The 26,355-nt window shown below is 40.1% G+C and overlaps 1 protein-coding gene and 1 long non-coding RNA gene across 2 annotated transcripts in view; one reads left to right on the top strand and one right to left on the bottom strand.

The window, feature by feature from the left end:
• The window catches only part of GABRB3 (gamma-aminobutyric acid type A receptor subunit beta3), a 114,827-nt gene extending 98,883 nt beyond the window's left edge, over positions 1-15,944 (bottom strand). The window contains exons 1-3 of the mRNA XM_021546709.3: positions 15,510-15,944; positions 15,245-15,336; positions 15,033-15,100 (exon numbers count right to left, since the gene is read on the bottom strand). Coding sequence (XP_021402384.1) covers positions 15,033-15,100; positions 15,245-15,336; positions 15,510-15,589 — 240 coding nt within the window. The 5' untranslated portion in view covers positions 15,590-15,944. The remainder of the gene's footprint in view (positions 1-15,032; positions 15,101-15,244; positions 15,337-15,509) is intronic.
• LOC146768752 (uncharacterized) lies at positions 15,873-25,118 on the top strand. Its single transcript, XR_014956152.1, has 2 exons — positions 15,873-16,313; positions 24,928-25,118. It is a non-coding gene; the product is annotated as an uncharacterized LOC146768752 (long non-coding RNA).
• Positions 25,119-26,355: the final 1,237 nt, after the last annotated feature.

Genomic DNA, 26,355 nt, shown 5'->3' with positions numbered 1-26,355 from the left:
GCAAAAGGGCAGGTTTTAGAAGCACAACATCATATGAGAACTCCAGACAATATTCTTACAAACCTGAGGAGTGATACTGTTCATATCTGTATGAAGATGTTGAACTGAACACAGCCCCAGTTCTGTTACATATTTTATTGCTTTGGCTTTAAAAAAAAAAAAAAAAAAAAAAGAGTGGGAATCAAAGAAATGAAGATCTGAACTGGTTTTGGAATTCAGTTTTGTAATTATATACAATTCTGCTGCTGCTTTTAGCATGCACTCCAATACTCACAATGCTGGAATTCTAGTTTTTCAGGGATAATACACAGAATTAAAAACATGGCCATTTCTTGCCCTTCAAAGCACCTAGAAATTCAGGTGATGATACCTAACTACTTAAAAATTCCACTTTTGGTGTGAAGATCTATCTACAAGTCTGTAGCTGTACTGCCATCCTACGATGACACAATGAGATGACTGATGGTCGGGATATCAGCATTAGTGCTGGATGGATTTGCTTCTGCCATTCTGTATGACAGACAGCACAAGATGGGCCAAAACCTCTTCTCTTTGACCACTGGAATTGTACCACTGCATGTAACAGCCAAATTTGACACAGTATTTGCCCTGGAAAGGAAAAGACAATGTGTTCCTCAGAAGTTTGATATGACATAATATGCTAAACTAGTCTCCTCTGGAGTTTTTTCAGTCAATCAGTAAAATAACTGTCTTGGAGTATTACTGAAGACATGATTTTGATGACATGGAGACTACAGCTCCTTCTGAGTGCCTGCCTGCTCACCGATGGGTTTTGTGAAAAGCAATCAACATACCCTGTCCCCGCTGAGTGATGATAACCAAATAAAATTGAACTTTCATTCCACTGTGATCATATAGTAATCCAAACATTTAACAATTCCCTCCCACCATCCTTCCTTGCACTCTCTAATGCCATTAGAAACAGTCACAGTTATGGTATGGCTCAATGCAGCAAAAGCACAGGTAGGAGTATACTGGAGGATTTTTTTGCAAAGGTCTGGTACAGCAACCTTTTTAAAAATAAAACCCTTCTTATATTTCTTTATACTGCACAAATATCTGCTATTCAAGTCAAAAGTCAAAATAAATAAACAAGTAAGACATTGTATAACAGTATCATTAAAAATAAGCACTTTCTGTTTTCAAAGAAATTAGCATGCCATTAAAATAAAATTACTGACAGCCCTGCCACACCAGCAGAAAAGTCAACATGGCAAAGGACTTGAGGCTGAGCACTGAGCACTGAGGGTGGGGTGCTGGCTGTAGGCAAGGGCATCTTGAATATGAAACAGCCTAACTGGCAGGGGGTTGGTTATGCTACACAAACTGATGAAAAAATATCACACTTCTGACAACAAATGACCAGAGAATAACAGACATGAAGGCTTGGCAAGGGACAATAGGGAGAAGAAGATGGAAGTATACTAGTGGTGACAGTAAGAGCTAGGACAAAATCTGGTTGCAGTGATAGATGACCACAATTCAATGACAGATTGAAAAGTAACCCTGACACTTTCATCCTTTGATTGCCTTCATCAACATTACATCTAGTCAATTCTTCATACCCATTATTTCCATGTATCTGAAGATTTATCACTCATTTTTGAGAGGTAGTGTTTAATTTTGTGTCCTCTAGAAGCAATTAACTAAATCCATCTTCTGAATTTTCAGCACTGTTACTGCATTATTGCCACGTTTTCATCAAATTCCTCCGAAGTGATCTGCCATTAAGTATAGATTCATCATAACATTTTATTTCAGGTTTGCTCTTGTTTTATGATCATGAAGGGCACCACAATAACATGAATATCTAAAGAGACACAGGATTCAACAATACCAAACACAATAGGATACAGATGACAGTCAATATTGCTCTGTAAATGTTAAAAACGAAGAGCACATAGAGGTGAAAAGAATTTTAGAACTCATTTATTACCATATTTTGCAGTATCAAGCTCAGGAGAGCTAGCTAACTGTGTGCCAGAAAGTAGCAAGCTATGTTTCTATTCGGCTTCATTCAGCACTGTTTTCAGGGAGAGGGATGGATCTAGTGTTCCCCACAACATGATTTTTTGGTATTTTCGGGTGGGGGGGGGTTGGTTTTTTGTTTTGGTGGGGTTTTTTTGGGTTTTATTGGGTTTTTTTGGGGTTTTTTTGAGACTACATATCCTAGGAAAAGGACTATAAAAATAATGATGAGAAAAACCCAGCCTTCTGCTTTCCAGCACAAAGGATGTGAATAATCAAGAGTCAAGAGGGATGAGAAAGAAAAATTGCAAAAGATTCATACAGGAGTCTCATGAGATTTGGTCACTTTCTCAAGCTATTAACAAAAATCATTCAGGGACTTGTAGGGAAAAGTAGCAGTAAATGACTGTGACTTCTGTCTTAAAGACAGCTGCTCAGTGAGCGCCAGCAGTCAAATTAATGGATATACTTACATCTCAGTAGAGTAATTCTTTTTTTATTTAAGCCACCTTGCATTTAAGAAACCTTTGTGCCAGCAGGTTACTAAATGATGCTATACATGTGTGTCTCTAAGTAACTTACAGGGATATAATGCAAGATTCCAAATGAGATCCTTATAGATGTGACTAATGAAAGAAAAGCATAACACCACAAGCATTAGGGCTAGATGACTCCTTCAGGAAGGCTACACAAAAGGGATCTTCTTAGGCAGTCAGAAGCCTTTATTTTTAATGTAAAGACCATGAAATCATAGAATACCAGCTTGGAAAGTATCCCATCTTCCAGATCACTCATGAAGGTATTACACAGATATTTATAAAACAAATAAAGACTATTATACTAATGGATAACAAGATTACATTATGCAAACTTCCGGCTTCCCTTTCCAAATTACAGCATCAGCATCCAATTCAAAAGGCACCCAACATCACAAAAATGGGTATGCTGGGAAAGACATACAGTATCAGCCTTGATGCAGTCAGGTTAATAATATATGAGCATGTGATTAAAGTGGGTCTACTGGAAAGATAAGCTGATCAGCTACCTTAAATGCATTTGCTAATTCACTGCCCATCTTTTTATTCCTCTTTTTTTCCCTGTTCATCTAAGAGAGATGGTTTATAAAAAGAATTGCAGGCAGAAAATCAGCATTTTTTTTAATAGCTAATTTATTCACCAGCTAGCTCAGACATTTTTTCTGGGAAAAAAGAATGAAATGCCAAAGGAGACACCATTTTTGATTAAAAGGAAATGACATATTTCCTTCTTAAAATTGATTTCTCTTAATCACCTCTCATTCATCACACGAACACACACAGCTACTGCTAACTACTTCTCTACACACTCCATAAGCCCTTACTGCCCAACGACAACCTGCATTCTCTGTCACACAAGGTAAAGTGAAATCCAGTCCATCTCATCTGTGCAATTAATTTTCACCTACGTTCTAGGTACCTAACAAAGGCTGCTTATGGGACTCTGGTACTTTTTTTAGTTTGTTTTCACAAAGTAAGTATGCTGGAACTCCTTCACCTATAGACCCTTATCTATCTACACTGAAGTGAACAACATCTCCTCTGAATTTAAGTGCATGTAAACTGCCCAGTGTAGCTGTCCTGTTGTCCTGGTTTGTAAGATAAGCTTGTATTCTATTTGCCATCTGTTGGAGGTTGGGTAGGTTTATTATCTCTTCCAAGAATGATGGTTTGCTCCGAGAGGCAATTGTTTGTTAATGGGTCATTGACTGACTCACTGCAGGACTGGTAACATAACACCATCCCATTGTGAGATGCTCCACCCAGAGGGGGAAGCCAAGCACTTTTTTATGGTATAAAGTGGTACCTTTTGGGGGACAGAGCAGCTCTCTCTTTGCGGGATTCCCAGAGAAGCAGCTCCTTCGGTGGGATTCCCAGAGAAGTGGCCCCTTCGCTGGATTCCCAGAGGAAGACCAACCCAACTGCCACCAGATCTTCAGAGAAAACTATACCCTTCTAAAGATCACCACTTCAGCTGCAATTCATCAGCCACTGCAAGAGGAGCAGCTGTAATTTCAACTGGACTGCTACCAACACCCCGACTCCTCAGTGTGTCAGGTTGTGGACTTTATCACTAGTTCTGTTTGTACCAATTGCATTTGCCTTTTTAAATTGTTATCTAGTTTTCTCCTAGTAAAGAATTGTTACTCCCATTCCCATATCTTTGCCTGAGAGCCTTTTAATTTAAAAATCCTGGTAATTCGGAGGGAGGGGGTTTACCTTCTCCATTGCACAGGAGGATTTTGCCCTCCTTCACAGACTCCTGTCTTGTCAAACCAAGACACCTGTGTTCCACCTCAAGCTCCTTCTCTTCTTCAGTGGCTGTCTCTCACCTACCACATCTTTCTTCTCAGTCATGCAGGTCAACATGCAACATTTGAACTGCATGGAGTTGCTGTCAAGGGCCATGAAGCCAAGCAAGACCAAGAGACAGAGTTCACCCCTCATAAACAAGTCTGCAACAGCAGTTTCCCAACATGCAGGGAATATCTGTCCACCTATTTTCCCAATTAATCAAAAAAAAGAACTGACAGCTCTGACACCAGTGCAGGTGGCATTCACGTCACTTACTGCCAGAAGGGTAAGAGGTGAGCATTTGGCTTAAGCCAAATGTACAGTACAGTACTGTACAGAGAATGGAAAGAAACAAGGCACAGTGAATTATCTACAAGCTCACTGAGCTCTGCAGTGAGCTGTCTTTAATACAGATCTGCCAATCAGATCAGCTGGAGAATCACAGCTCTCCCACTAGAAATGATGGCTGCATAACCTCACATGGATGCAATGAATTGCACTTTCTGGATAGCTCTAACCTGACAAATGAAGGGAGCCATTTCTATCTAGATTATTTCACAGCACAACTAGCTGCATCCAAGCTGCCTACTGGCAGCAGAGCTGGCATGTGCTGGCCTCTAGAGAGTATCAAACCTGGGAAATTGCTGAGACAAATCCATGCTAGGGACTGACATACTAATACATGACTGAGCTCAAGCATGTAGGTACTGACATTCTACAGATTATCAGGAGTACCACAACTCTTAAATTTAACAATGCTATAGTCTGTGGCTCAAAGCAAAACTAAGAGTCATTTATACTGTTCTGCAAATCTTGAAGACCTCTTCCTATGTAAAGTTCCAGTTGGTTTGGGAGATATTTTTGTTATCCAAATAGAAACCCATTGTATATGATGGGAAAATGCTTAGAAAGTCCAAATGAATAATATAGGATTCCTATGTAAATAGTCTAGGAGGTCAGAAGCTAAAGCACATCACTTCTGAGGCAGAGAAAAAAAGACATGTCAATGTTTTATATTATGAAAAAAAGGCTTAAATAAATCCTTTGCATCTTTAACAACAAGACTTACTGTATTACTCAGTAATATTGAGAAATTAAATGCAATTTTGTATCATCTAGTATTTTCAACTTCAAACTTTCAGTGCATTCTAAAAGGCACAGTAGCATAAGAAATCACCAGGGAAAATGGTTTACAAAATAACATTTGATAAAGTAGGAAAATTAATTTATATTTTAGGCTTCTAAATCTGGAAGATTCTATTTCTTACTCTTCCTGAACTTTTTCCCAACTGAAAAATGGGACAGGGGCTCTGATTCTCTGCACAGCCAAGTGCAGTTCCTGGAAGGCAAAGCCCTCAGATTTTTGACTGTGCTACAGCCCAGTGTAAAAGTATGAAGGACCCTGCCCAGCTGAGCTCAGGTACACTTGCATTGGATTACAGCTGAACTTTTGACACTGCAGCTAAGCAATGAGCACACATGCTAAAGCCATGATAAGTAAGTAACAACCAGAATGGGAAACCTTAAAATATCCCTCATGTGAACAAGACACAGGGGAATGAAGCTCTTCAAGTAACTTTAGGGTTAACAGCCACCAGAGTAAGACAGTGGGGCTATCTTGTATCTCAATTCAAAAATGATCTATTTTTAATCACATGGATTTCAGCTTACTTTCAAAGGCTATCTGCTCTGTCCTACATATATTTTGATTCAGAATTCACAAAAAATCTATATGAAAAACTGACTGCAATCCACACTGTGCACAGAATTCATAGGCAGTTCATTGACCTGCTGGCTAATACTACTTAGTTAATTAAAGCTCAGCTGTGTACCAGCTCAGAGCTGTCTTCTAATTATTTTCAAAAAGGAAGGTTAAGAAGGAGCAACAGGTGGAATTCATTCCAACATTAACTGAAGAAAAAGCATCTATCCTAAGTCAGTCAACTCCTCTCATTGTCTTCTCCATCCCATTACCCTATTAGTACCTCCAGATAGATACTTCAGGAGGGCCCGTCATCCTTGTCTTAAATACTTGTTTTAGTACAAAAAATACTCCCTTATGGAAGTGCTTCTCTCTGTCAAAGGGCACTCTGATGATCTACTTTGGCTGATCATCAGGGATGCTGGTCACACACCAAATAACCTATTTAAAGCTTGTGAGACAAGTCTTATTCCGAGATCTAACTCCCACAGGTACAACCATTCTGTACAGAGCTCCATGTTGACATAACTTCACAGCATCCAGAAATTCTACTAGCTGCACCAGAGGTACCTCTGGCATCTCTGCAGAGTGCTGTATTGTGCCATGGAGACATACCCATGAACTAATGAAAATTCAACATTCCTATTAGTATTAAGAAAAAAGTCATTAACTGCTATTGAACTGCCAATTATCCAGTGTAACTGCAGACCTCCCAGCACAGCTGTTTTATCTTCCTTCTCTGCTGCATGCAATATTACATTCATATTGCAGATTACATTATCACAGCGACCTGTAACCAGCTCCTAACTGCTGAGAGAACAAATTATTTTGCCAAAGTTATCGGTTCAAATCTGTAATAGTGAATAATGAATTAGACATGCCCAGACTTGGGGATTTCTTTTCCTTGCAATATCTGTAGTTATGAGGAACTGTGACATTCAATTACAAATATTAAATAAACTGTCACTTTGAAATTATTCCTCTTCCAGCAATTTTTATGACTCCACGTCACAGGGGAGAAAAAAAGAAATTTTGTCCTGGATAAGCTAAAACCCCTTAATGGTAGCTTAATATTATTCAACCTCTTCCACTGAAAGTTTTTTATTATCCTTCAGTATTGATGGATTGCACTTGATACTACCCAAGTTTGAATTCTTTATAAAATCCTTTTAAAAGGAAAACTGTGGGGAAAAGTAAATTGTTACTACATCATCCCAGTGCTCTGGTGACACCTAACAAAAGGTACTCTCCTCAAGTTACAAATCCCTGGAGATTGTGAAAGTAACCTAGAGAAGTAGTAACACGTGTTTGTTTATTGGGCTCCTCCCCAGGTATCCACCACCAGCAAGTAGCAGAGGCAGGACATTGGGCTCTGAGGACCATTGTGGCAGATGTGTCATGGAAGGTTCTATGTTTATCTGTTGCCTTCTGCCAAGCATGGCATTGCCTGCCTTTATCAAGTTGCTAAGCTTTCTATATCACTACAGACATCAAACTATCTAAATAAAAATTCAGTGTACTTATAAAGATCTTCATATAAATATCCCTCTTTCCTTATCTCTTTTTCTTTCTGTCTTCAAGGGAGTGAAAAAAATTGCTAGGTATAGAGTAGGTAAAAATTCATATAGTTTATGTCAATTTTCCATTCCTGTTAACTGAAATTAGTGTACTTCTTCATTACCTGGGCATGATAAAAGTCTTTCAGCAGAAGTAAAAATATATAATGATTACATGCTCAGAAGTCCTGACCTTGTAGCTTCATAACTTTTTGTAATGACTACTATATATATTTGTAAGAACATACATGTGGCACCTGGTGCAATCGATGCAAAGGTACTGAGAACACAATAAAGATTTATATACGATGTTGGTAACTAATGACATCTCAGCTGGCAAGGCATATATTTATGGCACTGGCATTTATTCCAAACGTCCTATGGGAAGCTTCTCATCTTCTGAGGCGTCAACATGATACCAGAAGCAGCTAAAACCACACAAGCTGACAGAAACAATTATTTAATCAGAGCAGAGATTCACAGAAATAGAGTGCTGGAGAACACCTCAAAGCTCCAGCTAGCCCAGCCTCTCCAAACTGCAAAAAGTATTTAACTAATCCCTTCTTGAAACCTGAAAGAAAGGAGATGCTACAAAAAATGTAGCTAGATGAAAACCAATTTTAAATCAATTCCCTAATTTCTTCAGGTCTTAATTCAATTGATTCTAAAGAGCAACTGATCATCATTCTCTCACCGCCAGCATCCTACGTATTGGGAACTTTTATTTCCTCTCCCTATCCTATCTTTCAGTGTCAAACAAACCCATCTACTTCAATGTCACTACATATGCGGTTTTGTAATTATTTTAATTAGAAACACATTTTTCCGTTCCTTACACCTCCTGTTTCTTTTCATCTCCCTGAAAGCCAATGAGGAAACACTGGACACAACAAACCCTGTGTCTTGTGAATGACACTTCTATTTATGTATACCCCAAGGTAAGATGTGCCTTTTTTCAATTATACTGCACCTGTGACTTTTTCACTTGCTTTAAATTCCAGTCCAGTAAGACCAGAATTTAAATTTAGTGTCCTACTGCTTTGCCAAATCTTTATAATTTTAAATAATGGATTCATCATTCCTTATATAATGCAGCACTTCACGCCTGCTCCTTCTTTATTTGGGCTATTCCTCTAGTTTGTAAACATAATTTTGAACCCCTTTTTGTCCATGGAATACTTGCAATTATTCTAGATTGATATCATCACAAATCATATCTATTTCATCATCCAAGTCTGGATGATTCAACACTGGCACCTGGAGTTGGTTTTTAAATAGTCTATTGGCACCTCCCAGCAACATTAACTACCTCCCTGTCTCTGCATGAGCAGGTATTCCTTCCCCTTCAGGGTAGCTGCTTTGCACTGCGGATAAGCAGAAGCCTGCCATCAGTTCCCCTGGACAAACAGAAGTCATTTCCCTATCACACCGTCTGCTACAAGCACTTCTTTCTCTCTCTGTCAATAAGAACTATGAAACATGACAGAGATGGAGAGAGAGAGAAAGTGAGGCAGGCTGGGGGAGATCATGGGTACTGTACTGAGGAAGAAAAACAGAGACAAGGCAGAGGATGGATGATCTTGTGGCCAGCTGGTAACTAGAGAGCAGGTGACCTGTAAGATAGACTATCCTCCAGGATCAGTGCCTGTTGCTGTGCCCCTCTTGTAGTGGATTGATGCTGGCTCATCACCAGCACAGTGACAGCACTTTGCAGGGTTATGTCGGCTTCAGGAGATCCTTCCCTGCTTGAGCACTACTTCTTTCTGTTTCCTTCCCCCCCTGCCCCATATTAGCTATAAAATACATGTATGTATGTATGCATGTATCAAATATATACACACATATATGCAAAATTATCTATGTGGTCTTTCTACCATAGTATGATCTACTATTCTCCCTAAATACATTAAATTATAAAATATATAAAAGCAAAATCAGATTATAAAGTTACATATTCTACTTTATACTCCTGTGATTTGCGAACTAGTAATAGGCCCTGTGCACATGAATCTTCTTATAGCTAGAAAACTTGTATTTGCAACATGATTATGTAACCATTGTATCAGAACAACTCCTTTAATTTCTCCATCTCCATATTCAAAGCAAAGTATGTCAAAACTTGGTTATGATTTCCTGCAGGAAGTAATATCAAGATTCTGCCTGAAAAAATATTTAGGAAATATCTGTTTATGGCAAGAAATAGAAGTTACATTTCCGGTAGGAAACATAGGTTACATTTCACTGTGTGTACTCAAAAACTAACCAAGTTGCCTTGGCTCTCTCCATAGCCATTCAGGAAACAAGGACACCTCCCAGAAATAGTATTCCTTCCATTTTAAAAATAACAACCACACAGACATTTAAGATATCTGTTGCAAATTATTCACTATCTCCTTCTTCAGTTTCCAGAGGGAGCCTGGAGTATAAGCTCTGGCTATACATCTAAGGAACAATTGAGTTACCTAAGCAAAGGTGTCTGGTGCCATTTTGGATGCCTGGAGTATGCAGTACCTCTGCACAGAGCTGGCAGGTACTGCAAAGGATCTATGCAGGATCACTTCAGTTCTAGAGAGGTAGATGGAGTCCAAACAAAATACCATTCGGCACCTAAAATATCTAAGAAGCACTAGTACATTGCCTTTTTTTTAAGCACTCTTGATTGCATCACCTGTATTGACAAGAACAAGACTCAGTTGTTTAAATTTCAGGAGCTGGTGTGTCTAAAACCTAGGCACAGAAAGATGGCAGAGGATTTGAAGGAGATCTACACCAACCTGGACTGGAAACAGGAGGACAAGTATGAGACTTTGAAACCAAAATGACAGTAGACACCTTTGCCCAAGCATCCACATTCTGTTCTAGATCTCCATTAACTGCACTTGTAGAGTTTAGCAACTTAGCTCTCACTTAGACAGCTAATGCCATAAATCTCAATTTACATAAATGGAATCCAATTTTTTTACCATATAAAGTAAGATGTGACAGATTTCATTAACAGAAGCATGACGTTCTGCACCCTCAGTACTTCAGGTGAAGTATGAATTAATTATTCTAAAAAAATTATTTGTGTATCCCTGTCAAGGAAAATAGACACTATTTAGTCTCAATGAACAGTAACTTCAGTCGACCTTAGGGCGACAAATAAAACAGCTTGTCAGAAAGATGTCAAAATTGCTTTAAAAATCAGCAGGCACCCAATGATGTCCATATGCATACTTGCAGTTTTATACAGGCACATGCATAAGAATAAAAATTACAGTGTTAGCATAGAAGAGATTACATCTTTTTTAGAGTGACAGCCTAGAATAGATGACATCTTTTTCAGAAACAACAACTCATCTGTTTTAAGGTCTGACTTTATGTCAAACTAATTTTCTGACTAGAGTATTCTCAAAACAGCAGGACAACTATATAGCAAATGATGCCTCCTGGGTTTTGCTGGTTTAATTTTATCAAAATTAGAGCCTTTGAAAAACCCTAGATGGACAACTCTGAAGTCCTCTCTATAAAAAAAGACAATGCAGACAGCACTACTGACAGCACTAACCCATTTCCTATTCTCTGCACATTATCTCTAAGGAGAAAGGTTCATTTTTGCACTAATCCCCTTGTTTTCTTCGTCCGCTTTACAGCATTATTTCCCATTAACTATAAAACACATTCTAAAATTATAGTAAAATGAAAGTACAGTACTTTACTCTTACAGCTTCAATAATGACTTTAAAGAGGGAGTTATTTGGAGATTCAAAGCATTGATTATTTAACTTCCTAAGATACAGAAGTATTTGGATGCTTGAAAATTGAACGCTTGAAACTAATGCATTTGATTCACAGACCAAACATTCAAGAAGAATCAGACTATGAAAAAAATTGCAAATTGTGGTCACTGGTCTGAATGGAAATAGGCTGACATACTAGTAAAAGCACAAGAACTATTTCTTTTTCAATTCATGTCATGTGAGCAAAACACATAAAAGCACAGCAAAACCAAAATACAATCAACCTGAATCATGAAAAATGATAAAATTTATGGCTAAATTCTTGAAACCTGGCAACAGTAACCTTCCATACTCTTTATTTGTAAGATGACTTACAGTGTATTTCAGTATTACATCTGTTGTTATTATTGATCAGTATTTTGTTTGGAGATTTATATTTCTGACCAATTTATAATGGTTTTAAATACAATTATTGGTTGTAGGCACAAAAATAGGTAGGTGCTTAAGTATCCAGTTACACATATCATTTGTGAAATAGGCAAATAATTATGGGAAAGAATGTACAGGTTAAGCAGGGGAATAAAGCACACTGACATACAGACAAATATGCAGGTAATTACCAGATTGCAGCCCTTCCCTGAGAAATGCACTTCTTATATGCAACTTCATTAATTCCCCCTTGCTACTATATATATATATATAACTTGAAGTATAAATATCTAATAATGTGATTTTTATAGCATACATGTTTGCAACTTCAGTAATGCTACTCAGTACTTTCAAGATGTTGTGAAATTAAGTAGAAACTGCTTATTTAAAACTTTTCAGTAGAACAAGTTGATGGTCTGCAATTCTGGTACTTGTATCTGTCCTCCTGATCCAGCTTAGCATTTCAACATCAAAAATAAATAAAAATGTTAATTGCTTCATGTAATCCAACGAAGATGTACATGGCTATCAGTAAGACCATTCTAAAAAATATCTACAAGTACCCTGGATGTATAGGCAAAGGACTCTTAGTGATTTTCAACAGAAAAACTAAAACCGCACAAATCATTTTTTAAAATGCTGGAAAGATTAATAAATAGCTAGTAAATAAAGATTCATAGAGGAATATATTATATATAAACCTACAGTTTGATTATTAATAGAAAAGAGCATGATACAAGCTGTAATTCCTGTTAAAAAGAATTGTCATCATGTCACTGAAAGCAATATTACAGGCTGCCTAGGAAGTAGCATAATAAAACTTTCTGTAATAACCTTCTATTTATGTCCATAAAATTGAAGAATGGTAAATCTCTGGTTATTTTATTTTTAATACAGAGATGAATTTTAACAAAGTAATTTATAAAAGGTTACACCAATGTCTAGATTTCAATCAAAGGAATTAATATCCACACTACTACAGTTCACACAAAGACATTCTTGCAACACATTTCAATAGCTGATGAGGCTAAAGGTCAACACTCACAATATCTGTTTGGAATTAAATGAAAGAATATGCCAAAGTTTAAAAGTTTAGTTGGCTATCAGAATGAAGTTCAACAGCTATGCCTCAGTTCTTCAAACTAGCTGGGCTTTTTTTTTCTGTCCAAATTACTACTTAGAATAAATACTTGAGTAATCTTGAAAAGCTCCTTATCTTCATCCTTATTCACTGTTCATTGATATATACTCAAGAATTCTTGCAGACCAGTAAACAGTTACTTAAAACAAGTATAAGTAACCAACTCAGGTAGTACATGAACGTAGCTGTGCCTAGTCAAAGATGACTTCTTTTCCAAGCAGGTGAGACAAGCCTAGCTGAAATTCTGGTTGTAGTAAGGTGTTCATCAATCAGAAGCCCTTCCCGCTCATTTTTCCTGAAGTAAACTACTACAGTTTTTATAGTAAAAGTACTCTAGCAACTTGCTTCAGAAACACATTACTTCTTTCTGTTACAAGATCTGTATTGATGTTTTTTCAGATTTGCACTGGTCCATGAGACGGCAGAGGAAAAGGCTGCCACTTCTCTGCAGCTGCTCTGGCAACTAATGGGTAAAAGTGGGTACTGACTCCTGGGGCAGCTGGAAATTTAAGCACTTGGTACACTGTCACACTGTTTGGGGACAAATTGACCATTTTCTTGAGGAGCTCCTATATCACCAAGGATCTGATTACCCAGCCTAGTATAAGAAGCAGTGTAATTACTTACTTTTTTTTATATCTCTGCTAGTGGGTTGGACAAATTGTTATTTAAACCTAACAGGCTTTCCTGCAGCTAGGGAAAAAAAAAAAAAGTAAAAGCACAAAAAGCAGTATATATCCCCTCATTTTCTTTCCAATCTCAGTATGCCTTTCTCTGATATTTATTATCTCTCTGGCACTTCACATACACAGTGTTATATATTAATTTAATGAGTCATGCAATGCTTCCCTAAGACTAGAACATATCCAAAGGTGGGGAAGGTGGCAGTGGGGATAGTGAAGTCAGATTTTTCAATTACACTTCAGAGAGAAGCTTTCATTCAGCTCCCATTTTTTTCACTTGAGAAGAAATTCTACAGGTTCAGAAAAGCCTGTCAAATACATGAAGTGTCTCTGCAGTTTCCTGAATCTGCATAAGCCTAAGACAGACTCTTGCAAGAACAATTTCATTTTTTTCCCTCCTGAATGAGTAGAAAGGCTGGCATTGGTGACACTTTTAACTGCAAACGGGTAACTGTATCTCTGTCAAAAACATCTTTTAGAAGATAAGAAGTAGAGCAAAAGTTTCCCTCTCAGAATTTCAAGTAGAGGGGGTGAAAAATAGTGGCAGAATTAATGAAAATACAGCGATCCAAGATATACCAGCATGTAACACTGCAACAGTGCATTGAAGGAGAGGTAGTGCAGTGTTAGCGTCACATGTATTACAACAGAGCTCAGCTTCCAAACGTATACATATTACTTTTAATGCCATAAATAATTGCAGAGTAACTGGTCTTTCTACACGAGATTTGCAAAAGAAAACAAGGAAAAAAAATTGAGGCACACAGAGAAGGAGTAACTTGCTGAGGAACATGAAAAATGCACCTCAGATTTAGGATTAGGACAAGAAACAGAAAGTGTAGCTTCTAGGCTTGAATCATCAAGCTATACAGACGAGAGGACCAAAACGCAGAAAAGCAATGAACACCTTCCTGTCCATCAGTGAACACGACAGCCCCGCGCAACATCACTTTCCGAGACAAGACTAGACTATTCCTCCCAAGTCCATTCACAACCGCGCCGGTTCTGGATGCTCAACAAGCCTTAAAGCACTCGCACATGTCAGAGTTTACCCAAAGACGAGCTGGGTTGTTCGATTTTTTTTTGCCCTGAACCGCGCAGTTAGCAGGGAGATGCCGACAGCCGCGGCCTCCATCACCGGCCCCGGCAAGCCCGCCGGCCCGCCCCGCATCCCGCCGGCTGCGCGGCCGCGGCAGGTGCCGGCGGCCCGGCGGAGCCCCGGCCCGCTCCGGCCGCCCGGGGCCACAGGCTGGGTGCAAACCAGCGGCCCGACACACTCCCGGAGACGGCCGCCGGCAGGGGAAGCGGGGAAGGAGGAAAGCACGCCTCCAGGGAAATAAAGTTTTCAAGCGAAGAGGGCAGCGCTCGGAGCGCCGCGCAGCCCCGCCAGCGCCCGCCGAGACAGCAGCGACTTCGTGAGAAACGAGGGACGGGGAACGGGCGGCCGTGACCCGGGCGCCGGCCGGGCTCGCCCGCTACTCACCATGTTGACTTCGGAAACCATGTCGATGCTGGCGATGTCGATGTTCATCCCCACGCAGACGGGCGGACCTGCAAGCAGCAAGCAGAGCAGACCTTTACCCGGCGGCGAGAGGTGCCGCGGCAGCGCGGGCGCGGTGGCCGGACCCGCCGTGCGGTGACGGCTGCGGGAGAGGGGGAGATCGCCGGGCGGCAAGCCCGGGCAGGGCGACTCACCTCCGAAATCCGGCCGGAGGCGGATGTCGTAGCCCTTCAACAATTTATCCACAGTTTCTTTCACGAAGGACATGTTGCCGGGATCGTTCACACTGTGGGGAGAAAGAGACGGGGGTGTCGGGCGGGAGAGGCAGAAGCCGGGGTGCGGGGAGCCGGGGGCGACGGCGGGCGCGGGGCGGGAGGGGGAGGGCGGGGGAGCGCATCAGCTTGTTCCCCTGGAGAAACGCATCCCGCGCCGCCGCCGCCGGGGCACGCTGGCTCCTACCTCTGGGCGCAGCAGACCACGGCCACCAGGACGGGAGCAGAGAAGATCCCGAAGATCCTGCCTCCCCCAAAGCCCCACATCCCTCCGCTCCGCGCTCCCTTCGCGCAGCAGCAGCAGCAGCCGCCGCCGCGATCCGGCTGCCCCGGCTGCCGCTGAGGAAGAGGCGGAGGCGACAGTCCCCGTTCTCCCCCTACCTCGCCCTCCCCCCAAAATAATCCCCCACCCCCTGCCCCAGCAGCACCACCCGGCCCGCGGGAGCCGCCCGCGCACCCGGCCGCGCTCGCCCCGCGGCCGGACGCCGCCGAGCCCCGGAGGAAGCTGCCCTCCGCCGGAGCCCGGCCAGCCGCCTCCCTCCGCCCGCCGCCGCCCGCCCTGCCGCCTTCCCGCCAGCCGGGAGGGGAGGGGACGGAGGGAGGGCGCCGCCGTCCCTCCGGGCGGAGAGCCCGAGGTGGGGCGGCGGGGGAGCGAGGTTGGCGTGGCCGGGACCGGCAGCGAGGGGCGGCGGCTCCGCGGGCACCGCCTCGGGGCACGCCCGACCTCTGCACGGCACCGGCCCCCGGGAACCGCCCGGAGTCGGCGATGGTCACGGACAGCCGCCGCGGGGTCTCCCCGCAGCCGGCTCCATCTCCCTGGGGTAGGAGCGGGACTGCGGGGCTAGGGCAGCCTGCAGGGTCCCGTCTGGAGCCGGGTGAGAAGGGGCTGCCCGACCCATGCTTCTGTCCGCCCCTGACCCTCGGCCTGCCGCTCTGTTTTGGGGGACTGTGCCCACCTGCCCTGTGGCACATCGTGGGAGCGATGCTCGGGGTGAGCCGCTGGGGCGGGAGAAGGAGATGGCCTGGGAGCCCTGCCTGGACTTGCCAGGGCCTGAAGCTGTCTCTGCCACGGCCAGGGATGTTGTGTGCATGTACAGGTGCCGGGCCTGAGGTTCCCTTTAGCCAACTGCACTGACCGACATGGACATGCTTTGCTAGGCAGAAGCTCTGCTGGGTTCAAAACGTGTGTAGCCAGGCTTGTCATACGGGACAGTAACAAAGGGAAATGGTACTGGTACCAGAGATGTAGGGTGAGAGTTTGTTGCCTGCGAGCTTCTGGATACTCTCAACTTTGTATAAAACACTGGTTGGATGAAGACAGCACTGTTCTTATTCTTTTTAATCTTCTCTCATACTAATTAGTCCTTTCAGCAGGACTTATTGGCGTGGAAACAGAAGAATGTCCACTTAGGTATGTTGGCTTTGGTTGCAGAGGCAGCTCCTCACCACCGGAGCTCTTCACCATGCTCTATGAAAGTACAGACGTGCCCTTGGCCAGCTTCTGATTCTGGTTACATGGCAGTCAATGGCCACTGGTCCATTACAAAGCACAACATTTCAGTAGCCAAGGGAGAAAAGCTTTGTCTTTCTTTTGCATTTTTAACACCTCTTTTTCCTTCCACACATTATCTTCCCTTATAGAAACTACTGTGAAAAGGAGGGATATTGAGTAATGCTGTGATGTTATGTACAGGTGAGAAAACATGGACAGCTTTTCTTCTCTCCTCAGCAAATTATTGAAAAGAAAGACAAGTGCAATTCATTGTCCTGACCTTGTTGCTGTTACAGTTAATAATAGAGATCCAAATAAAAGAAGGAGCAGGCTCAGTTTTAAAAAAATTATCAAGCTCTGTAGGTAATGCCAAAAAATGTAAGAGAAAATGAGTGTTGCCAAACCTTGTGATTTCATGTTAATATTTGCATTTTTAATAGTGCCACAATTACCATGCTTATAAAGTAAGTTAAAATCTTAGCATTTATTTAAAAACCTTATTAGGCTTATGATGAAAGCTTGAGAATTGTGGCATGAAGCATACATGACTCAAGGGCTCAAAAATGAAAAGTCAAATAATACGTAACTATGTAAGTAATTTTAAGGCTCTGGGTTCTGATAGTTATTTTTTTTGTTAAATGCTATAGATGGGTGATATTGAAGACCAGTTCTTTTAAAGACTTCAGAAGGAGCGAATGTAGGAAAGGGTACTAATTCAATTCTGTCCCCCTAAATTTTGAAAGAAAGTATTAACACCAAAGAAAATATTTCTTATGAAGAGTTTAACGTGGTTTAAAAGCACATTTAAACACTAATAACTTTTCTTAAATAGATTGTCAGTTTTATAACAGAAATAAAAAAAGTTAGAGAGCACTATTTCTGATTAATGTGGTATCCTGGTACTTTGGAAGCACATCTGAGGTAGGAATGAATCAATGGTGCTGTAGAGTCTGTCATATTTTATCACACTTCATTTAAGTATTTGTCTTCTTGATCTTACAGAGCAACCATTTACTTGGGAACAGCATAAAGATAACCTAGGCTGGAACTGATGGAACATGGTATTTAGTGGGTTATAGACCATTTGTTCCTTGGGACTCTGCGTTCAATTAGGCTTAGCAGTAACCAAAAGATGTTAAAAACTATAAACAATCAATGAATTTCATGAAAGGTAAAAATCAACTCGACTTCTCTGTGACATGGCACTTGCAGTGAAAGTAGCACTGTGGATTTTTTCTGCAGGAAAGGCTCATAAATAAGTCTCTGATGCAATGAACTGGAGGTAAGACCCAGCAGAGACCTGCACCTGGCACAGTGTTAAAGGAAATAGTGGAAGCCCAGACTTTTGGGAGGCTATTTTATGTGGCCAATAAGGAAAAAATGGGCACAGAAATAGACTCCTTGTCCTGGCCCACAATTCAACATCCTGACTTTGCTTCAATAGGCAGGCAGGTTATTTCAAGGCATGGCTGGAAGGAATCTGGGCACTTATATTCACTAAAGCAAAACAAAGCATCCAGTCACAACCTGTAGATTGTTCATCCAAGAAAATCCCAAGGGTGTGTCTCCTGAGATAAACCCAGACTCCAGGATCTCGGTAAACTTTTTTTTTTTTTTAAATGTTCCACTTTTCAGCAAATAGTTAAGTAGGGGAGAGGGAAAGAGTTAACATTACTCTGTGGCCTAGTGGTTTGGCTGTTGCCTGGAAAGTACTGTTATTTCATAAATAATCCAGCAATTCATGAATAATTACTGGATAAAATAAATCAGTGTTTGGTGGTATAAGGAACAGAACCCAATTCTCTCCTGCTTTTAGGTGCCTTCATCACTGTCCATTCTCTCTCCTTGATTTTTTTTTTTCAATGTGCAGTCTTATTATCCCAGTAAAACTATCCCTGTAAAATATGAGACTTTGAACATTGTAGTTACAGGATTAAAATTCATCACATTTTATGTTACTTTGGTGAGTGTTCCAGCCTCTGGGCCACTGGACAGTTAAGATCTATACTCCTGATCAAATTTTGCTCAATGAGGTAAGCACAGCACTTGTTCTTTACTTCCTCAGCATTGCCAATATTGTAAAGGCCATTTCAACAATGGATAAGTCTGAACTGCAAAAGCAAGCATTATGTGTGAAGGAGCAAAAGTCTTTGGGGGAAACTGGATTATAATGGATTCATCAACTAAATCTGGATTAGCAGGTACAGGGGCTGGTCTCTAAAGCAAAACTTGTTGCTGAGGGTCTCATATCCATGCCATACACATTTGTTGTTTTGAGTTTGATTTTTTTTTTTTAACCCCATTAGGAAAAGGGGAAATCTGGACCACTGGACTGAATGCTCATTAGCAGTTAGACCAATGTGCTACTGGGGTGCATTTTTCAATTTAGCTTGAAGGGAGTCATGTTCTTGTACTCCGAGACTGCTCTGAGATGTGAAACAAAGCACAGTAAGTGGGAATGATCAAATGATTCACTTTGCAAGCACAGTCCTGGTTTGCAGTAAAATGGTATGTAGATGCATCCATCATCTCATTTCAGAAGGAGCTGGAACAGAGCACACTCACCCCTTGTCAAAGGACAGAAATGGTTGAAGGCAGTGGGATTGGAATGAGAAGTGACTCAAAATTTTGGAACAAATTCCAGTTTCCTTCATCATTGTCAGTACTAATGGAGATACAGCAGAGGAGGCAATGACAGGAAGGCTAGAGAAGAGGAGAGGTCTGCTCACAACTGATGCATTTGCAGTACTACCACTATCAGTCACGAGCAGCAGGAGAAAGCCTGGCTTGGGAATCAGGGAAGAAGTATTTGATCACACCATGCAATACATCACTGAACTCCTGCACTGGAAAGTGGTGCTAGGAGTTTCCATGACAAAATTAACTTAACTCCACTTACAGACTGAGGTCAGAAACACTTATCAGATATTTTCTTTTTCATTTTCCTTTCTGGCTTGTCTGTCATTTAACTGATTTTGACAAAGATCCAGTCTTATCCTGAAGCAAACTGCAATCACAAAGGGTTCAGAGATACAAAAGTGAGAGAGGCTGAAACTAAAGTAAGTGGGAAGAATTGCTGTTATGGCTGAAATGTTGTCTTCTGAGGAACAAAGGACATTAATCTTACTAGGCTGAGACCTATGCTGCTGCTTACCTACTCTGTCTCGCAGCAATTTTAATACCCTGCTGGTTTAACCTGCTGAGAATGTGTAATTAATAAAACTGGCTGGGAAAAAGTACACAGGAAAAATTTCAACTTTCTTTTCTTTTTTTCTAAATCTGACTTCTTTTTCACTTTATGAAATCAAAAACTGAGGATATTTTTTGTCAAAATACCATACAACAGAAAATTAGCATTTCCTGCAGAAAGCTCAACTTTCTTATTTTCTGCCCTACTGTATCTCAGCAGAAGCAGAGCTTTAGAGTGACAGGCAGATGCTAGGAAGCATTAGGGCTTACTCTGTACTTTTGCAGTTTTTTTACACTGTTTTGCTTGTTTACATAATGAGGAGTGGTTGTTGAACATGCTATGTGAGGAGAACAAGATTATGTTTATTTACTATATATATTTATCATAAATTGTATATTGGCTGATGTTGGGTAATACTCAACATTTTATTTAACTGATAGTGAGTTTATACTCATTGTCCCCATTTCTGTCAGATAGATTGAAAGCAGCATTGCATGAATCCATTTGCTTTGGTTGCATAATTTTCTGGTTTACATTTAATTATAGAGAAATATTAATGGTGTTATGTCAACAATTCTGATGTAGTGGAGATCTGAATGTTTCAGTGAGCCACATAAAGAATAAGTTATTAATTCATAGGACTAATGGGGAAAATTTGCCTTTAATAAGAGGCTTGACCCAAATTGTTTTGAACAGCTGTTTAAATTTCAGATGGGTATTTTTATTTCATATTCAAGAACATGGAACAAAAATTTGAATTATCTGAATGAATTTTAAAAAGTATTCCTGCAAAATTCCATTCCTTATGCGACAAAACCTCTGGATTATGCACATAGTGAGTCAGACACGTCAAAATAAAAATCCATTGACACTGGCAGAGGAAGAAATAATCGTGGCTCTTTATAACTCACATTTTTTCATCATAAAGATTAATGATTATGCACTGAAATAACACAAATACATTAGAGAGGCCTGTGGTGCATTAGAAATACTATTCTTTTAAGTCTCTATCTGGATGAAAATAGAGTCTTTTGAGAAAAACAGACAAGTAATTGAATTATGACTTTTCTTTTTTTTACTGTTACTGCAGTTGAGGAAGTGCTATTCTATATAGGACTTCTTTGTTAAGTTTCAACTCGAGTAGATTCATCTAAATCCCTTTGTCAGGAGCACATTTTTCTTAACAAAACGGTATGCAGCAGTTACCTTTTTTCTATAAGGCTATATCAGAAGGATATAGTCCATATATTTATGTTTTCCTATGTATCAATGCCTTTATGAACCTTATCTGTGATAATTACTGGTTATGCAATTTTTTACTAACAGCAGCCAGAATTCCAAGTTAAGATCCCAGCTGCCTTTTGCAGAAGATTATACAGAGTGAAGAAGACAAGCATGAGTTGTTTGAATTGCTTATATTTAATACTATGTATATTTAAAGGAAGATCAAGGCAGGATCCTAACTGATGCATCTTTATTAGGACTAGCTAAAACACCAAGATATTGGTTCCTAGCATTTTCATCCAAATGTCCCTTTGAATTTTAACAGAGGAAAAGAGGAAAGACAAGGAAAAAAAAGACCAAGGGGAGGGAAGTGCCAACACTTCTACATAAAACAGGATAAGCAATGAGAAGGAAATGAAGTGAAATTTTTTCATTTGCTAGGCACAGTTGTGGAAGTGAAAATCCAGGGAAACAAAGAAAGAGCTATGGGTAGAATAAGGTGAAAACCTGATGTATGTCTTGCTCTTATCCTTTGAGAAGGACACAAATCCTTTTTTGCTTATGCTGAGGAGTGCCCTTAACAGGAACCACTCCATGAAGGATGAGGGGAAAGCAAAGGCTTCAGAATGAGGAGCTGTGTCCATGTGGAGGCTGCATCCACAGCCTTCCACTGCCAAGGTGCAGCGCTCTGCTGGTCTCTCTAAATGTATCCTCTTTTCCCAAGGCTGTGCCAGCTAGCCCTTCGCTCTCATTCCCCAAACACTGGCATCAGAAGCAGACACAGTTAAGCTCATAATACACAGATCAGGATCGTGGGCCATATTCCATCTGGGAAATAACGTGTAAATTAAGCTGGTTGTGTAACAGTATTTCTTTGTCATATGCAGTGTACACAGAGAGGGAAGTCACTATATTTTAGGGGAAATCATTATTAGGTATATATAGAATTGTGTGTCATGGGTTAAAATTTTTTCATTTTGCCTTAAAGATTACTTAGTGTCTCTGGAAAAAAATGTTAATAATAATTTTTTAACATTTTGAAGGATTTACATTTTATTACAGATAATAATCACATGCTTAAAGAACTTTTAGTAACTCACCTTGTGTCATAAATTGCATATAATTTTTTGTTTTCTTCAACTGCATTCCTAAAGAGAGAGAAAAAGAGCATATTAGTTGTATGCCTTGTGCCCATTGCCAAAAAACTCCCCTTGTTTATGGCTCTAAAGTTTTCAGGCCAGCATTGTAAAATCTAGAAGTGGGGGAAAAAAAAATAACTTATAAATTGACTTGTTCAACCCCTCACATGACAAGATTGTAATAATCCTTTGGAAATTGCCTAAGTGGGTTTTTAATTATAGATCCATGACTCTGTTGCCAAGAAATGAAAAAGAAAAAAATAGTAACTGCTTTTGTGAAAAACACAATGAAAAGATATGTTTTTGATAGAGCTATGTGAATAATTTTCAGCAATGCTTTCCAATTGATCCAGATGAACATTATCCAATTCAGTTATTTAATTATTTTTTTAAATAAATGAAACTAAACAAATACATTGAAATATAAAGCACTGTATTCAATGTGAGTAAATCATTTAACTCTGATATTTTGAATACTTTTAGGTATGATTAAACATTTAAATTCATATAAAAAAGGCATATTGAAAATTCAAAGCTGGAGTCTATATTTTTGAGCTTTTTTCAGTTGAAATCCATATGACTTTGCAAAACATACTTTGCATTCTTTAACTAGAAAAAAGAGGATTTTTTTTTTTTACTGAAATTTTTTTCTTGGACTTTTTCTGAACATGTGGGGGGAAAAGTGCTCTTCTGAAATAGTGGTAGTGATTTGAGGGAGAGCAAGAAATGTCTGAAATGTGTTGGCTTTGCTGGAATCAGCAGTAAAATATAAGTTTTAGCTAAGTAGTTTCTGAGAAGGTGTGATGAATCTAAGAGGCACTCCATAATAAGTATTGATTTGTATCTTACAATCTGATTTATGTCTCTGTGCATTACTTTACCTGTCTGCTTAGAGAAGTTAAAGAGAAGCAACTGAAAACACGGGGTAAATGATCCTGAGTTTGGATGCATTAAGCTTCACTTAACATGGGAAAGTTAGATGCTGGATTTGGTCCCTGTTCCTGGAGTGGTTATGCCTTTTACATTAAATGTGTGCTGGCTAAAGAACATTAACAGCTGAGTTTTGTGCATGCTCAACTCCCTTGTGCATTGGGTAAGGAGATGTGGGGCCTCTCTCATCTCTTTGGGTCTCCCTAAATAGCCAGCTGTGTAAAACACAGTGTGCACTGCTGGGCTGGGCTCAACTTGACTGCCAGCCTCTGGTCCATTTAAGGTGTGCTGAGGTACCTGAGACACTGCTGAGAGTTGCCAGTTACTACACAGGACCTACATAACACCCACACTCTACTGGAGAGTTCATTGGAGTTCCAGGGGGACAGCTTGGAGAATTCCAATGGCTCAGTATGCTTGTGTATTGGAACTGGGCTGAAACTCTCAGATCAGATTCCACCCAAGAGAGGGATCCCCAGCTTTCTACACAAAGGCTACATTAACTGAGTCAGATCTAACTGACTAGATCTCTGTTGACATAATGGGAACACCCAGGTCTTGTGTAGACACCTACACCTAATCTTCAGATTAATCCTACTCCAAATTTCACAATATCTTATGGTATTTTTATTGTTGTACCATCAAGATTCGCAAGCCACATTGCTCTGTATTTAAAGATAATAGCATTATATGCCTGCAATCACACATGGGCATGCTCTGTTGGGCTTTGATGGATATTCTCAAGTACAGTTTCATTTGCTCTCCACACTTCTTAGCTCTCAGTTCCCCCGTGACCCCACCGGGTAATTTCTTGAGCTCTGCAAAGGAGAGAGAAGGGGAGGAATTGCAGAGAATAGAATCTGAAACCTGAACACTCAGACAAATATATCTCCTGATTATAGTTAGGGTTCTCATATTGGTAGAGTCATATGGTCAATGCTGAGACAAGAAGATGGCTGAGCTCTTTTCTGAAGTGCTCATTGCAGCTTGCTGCAAGGTTCTGGAACATCCACTGCATTTGCAGAGGCTGGATCCAGAGAGTCAGGGGGCAAACTTAGCCTTCATCATCCTTTAGGACTATGCTCCCAAATACAGCCAGTGACACCTGGGAGACAGACACAGCTCAACTTGTTACCATGACAACTGGAATGGAACTTAACAGAAAATTAGCTATGGGTGGAAGTGGGCACCACTTCTAAATGAAAACTTAAGCGTATAGGTGGAATAAGTATCTGGCTTCCATGTCATTACCTAAATAGATCCATACCCATGAGATAAAAAGACATTTGAATACAATACAGTTTTCTTTAATTAGTAGATTTGTGAAAATTTTCAGAACTAGGCAAAACATCATGTATGGCCACTCTATGTTTACAACCTTTGACATCCATCATGCAAAATACCAATGGCAGGATCGAATTAGCTTCCTTATTGGTAGAGAGATGACAATAGCAAAAGGAGATCAGGAAAACAAACCATTAAGCAAATGTAACAGGAAAGAAAAAATGTAATATTTTAAGTGTTGAAGTTTCACAATCAGCTTTTATTCAGACTGATAATGCACTCCACTTTTTTCTTCTCTTGCAAAAAAAATGTAGACACATGTTAATGTAAAAATTCTCTTATTCAGCAGAGTGGTAAAATCATGTGGTCCCGGCATTGAAAAACGCCTTCTTCTGAATGAGGACTAAACGGAGTTCAGAAGTATCCTACCACAGCTCTGTCTGCCTGGCACCAATAGAAGACATACTTCTGAAAGTGTTATAAAAATAATTCCCCTGTCACAAAAGCAGCACATTAAAAGTACTTATATTAAAAGCACTTTGTTGTATATGAATATCATTATATAATTGATCATTCCCATTAAAATGCTTTGCCTCCTTATCACAACTTTAATAGAAGAACAAAACTGCTTTGAATATTATGCATGCACTTGCCTAGAGCCACTATTAAGCAGAGAGGCTCTGTGTGCAGCCAGGCAGTTGTTGATGGTAAATCAAATGGAGGGCATATGGTTTCAGTATGGCTGCTGGTGGTGTTTTTTGTTGCTAGAAAGATCTAGTGTTTTGCATTTAGGATTATTATTATATTTAATATATATTATATATAATATATATTTAATATATATTATATATTATTATTATTATTAACAGAAATTGTAGTTTATCTTTTCCTCTTTTTTTTTATCCAGCTCTCTTGAAGGCCATTCAATATAATACAGAAAAACATGCTTAGAACAACCCATGCTGGAATGTTAGGACTTCCCTAAACTTCAAACTTAGAGTGTTGTGTGTTTTTTAAAGACCACACAATTTCTGGATGATACCATGAGTCAGAATGCCTCTGGTTGGGATTCCTCCTTGCTGAAGTAAGCATCAGAGATTAAATGTGTAAGTCTGAGCCAGTTACCATGGACTACTTTAATAATCAGTGAAGACAGCAAATGCAAGTCCAAAGACTGAAAGAAACTCCAGAGGCTGAAATAGACTAAAATACTGTAAATGACTCACGCTCCAGAAGTACCTAATAACTATGAACATATAGCCCATAGCTAGCAAGGCATCTAACTTTTGGGTAGGTAGTCGCATAAGATATTGCCTAATATATATCCCATTCATGTGATTTAATGGGAATGAAGGCAAGATTTCTTTCAGTACATTGAGCATATTTCCTTACAAAAGTTTATTTGACCAAGATGTCTTTAGGTTGGAGTTCCATGAAGAATATCTCTTCTAATGTTAAGTGGACAGCAAAGAAGTAGAAAAGTTACTAAGTTAATACTTTATTTCTGGAATTGTTGGAGTCTTTTATCCAAGTGGAAGTAGAATTTTAAACAAGGATCATCCTTTTAAACAAGGATCATCCTTTAAACAAGGATCATCCTTCTGTTAAGGCTGCAATACAAAGCAGTGCTGGTGAATGAGAGGCTGGACATGACCCAGCAAAGTGCACTTGGAGCCCAGAAAGAAAATTGTACCCTGGGCTGCATCAAAAGCCAGCAGGGTGAGACCCCGCATGGAGTGCTGCATCCACCCCTGGGATCCCCAGAACAGGAAGG

Source organism: Lonchura striata, chromosome 1 (genome assembly GCF_050655825.1).
Source record: "Lonchura striata isolate lonStrDom1 chromosome 1, ASM5065582v1, whole genome shotgun sequence".
Lineage (NCBI taxonomy): Eukaryota > Metazoa > Chordata > Aves > Passeriformes > Estrildidae > Lonchura > Lonchura striata.
This window is presented reverse-complemented; position numbering and strand designations above follow the sequence as displayed.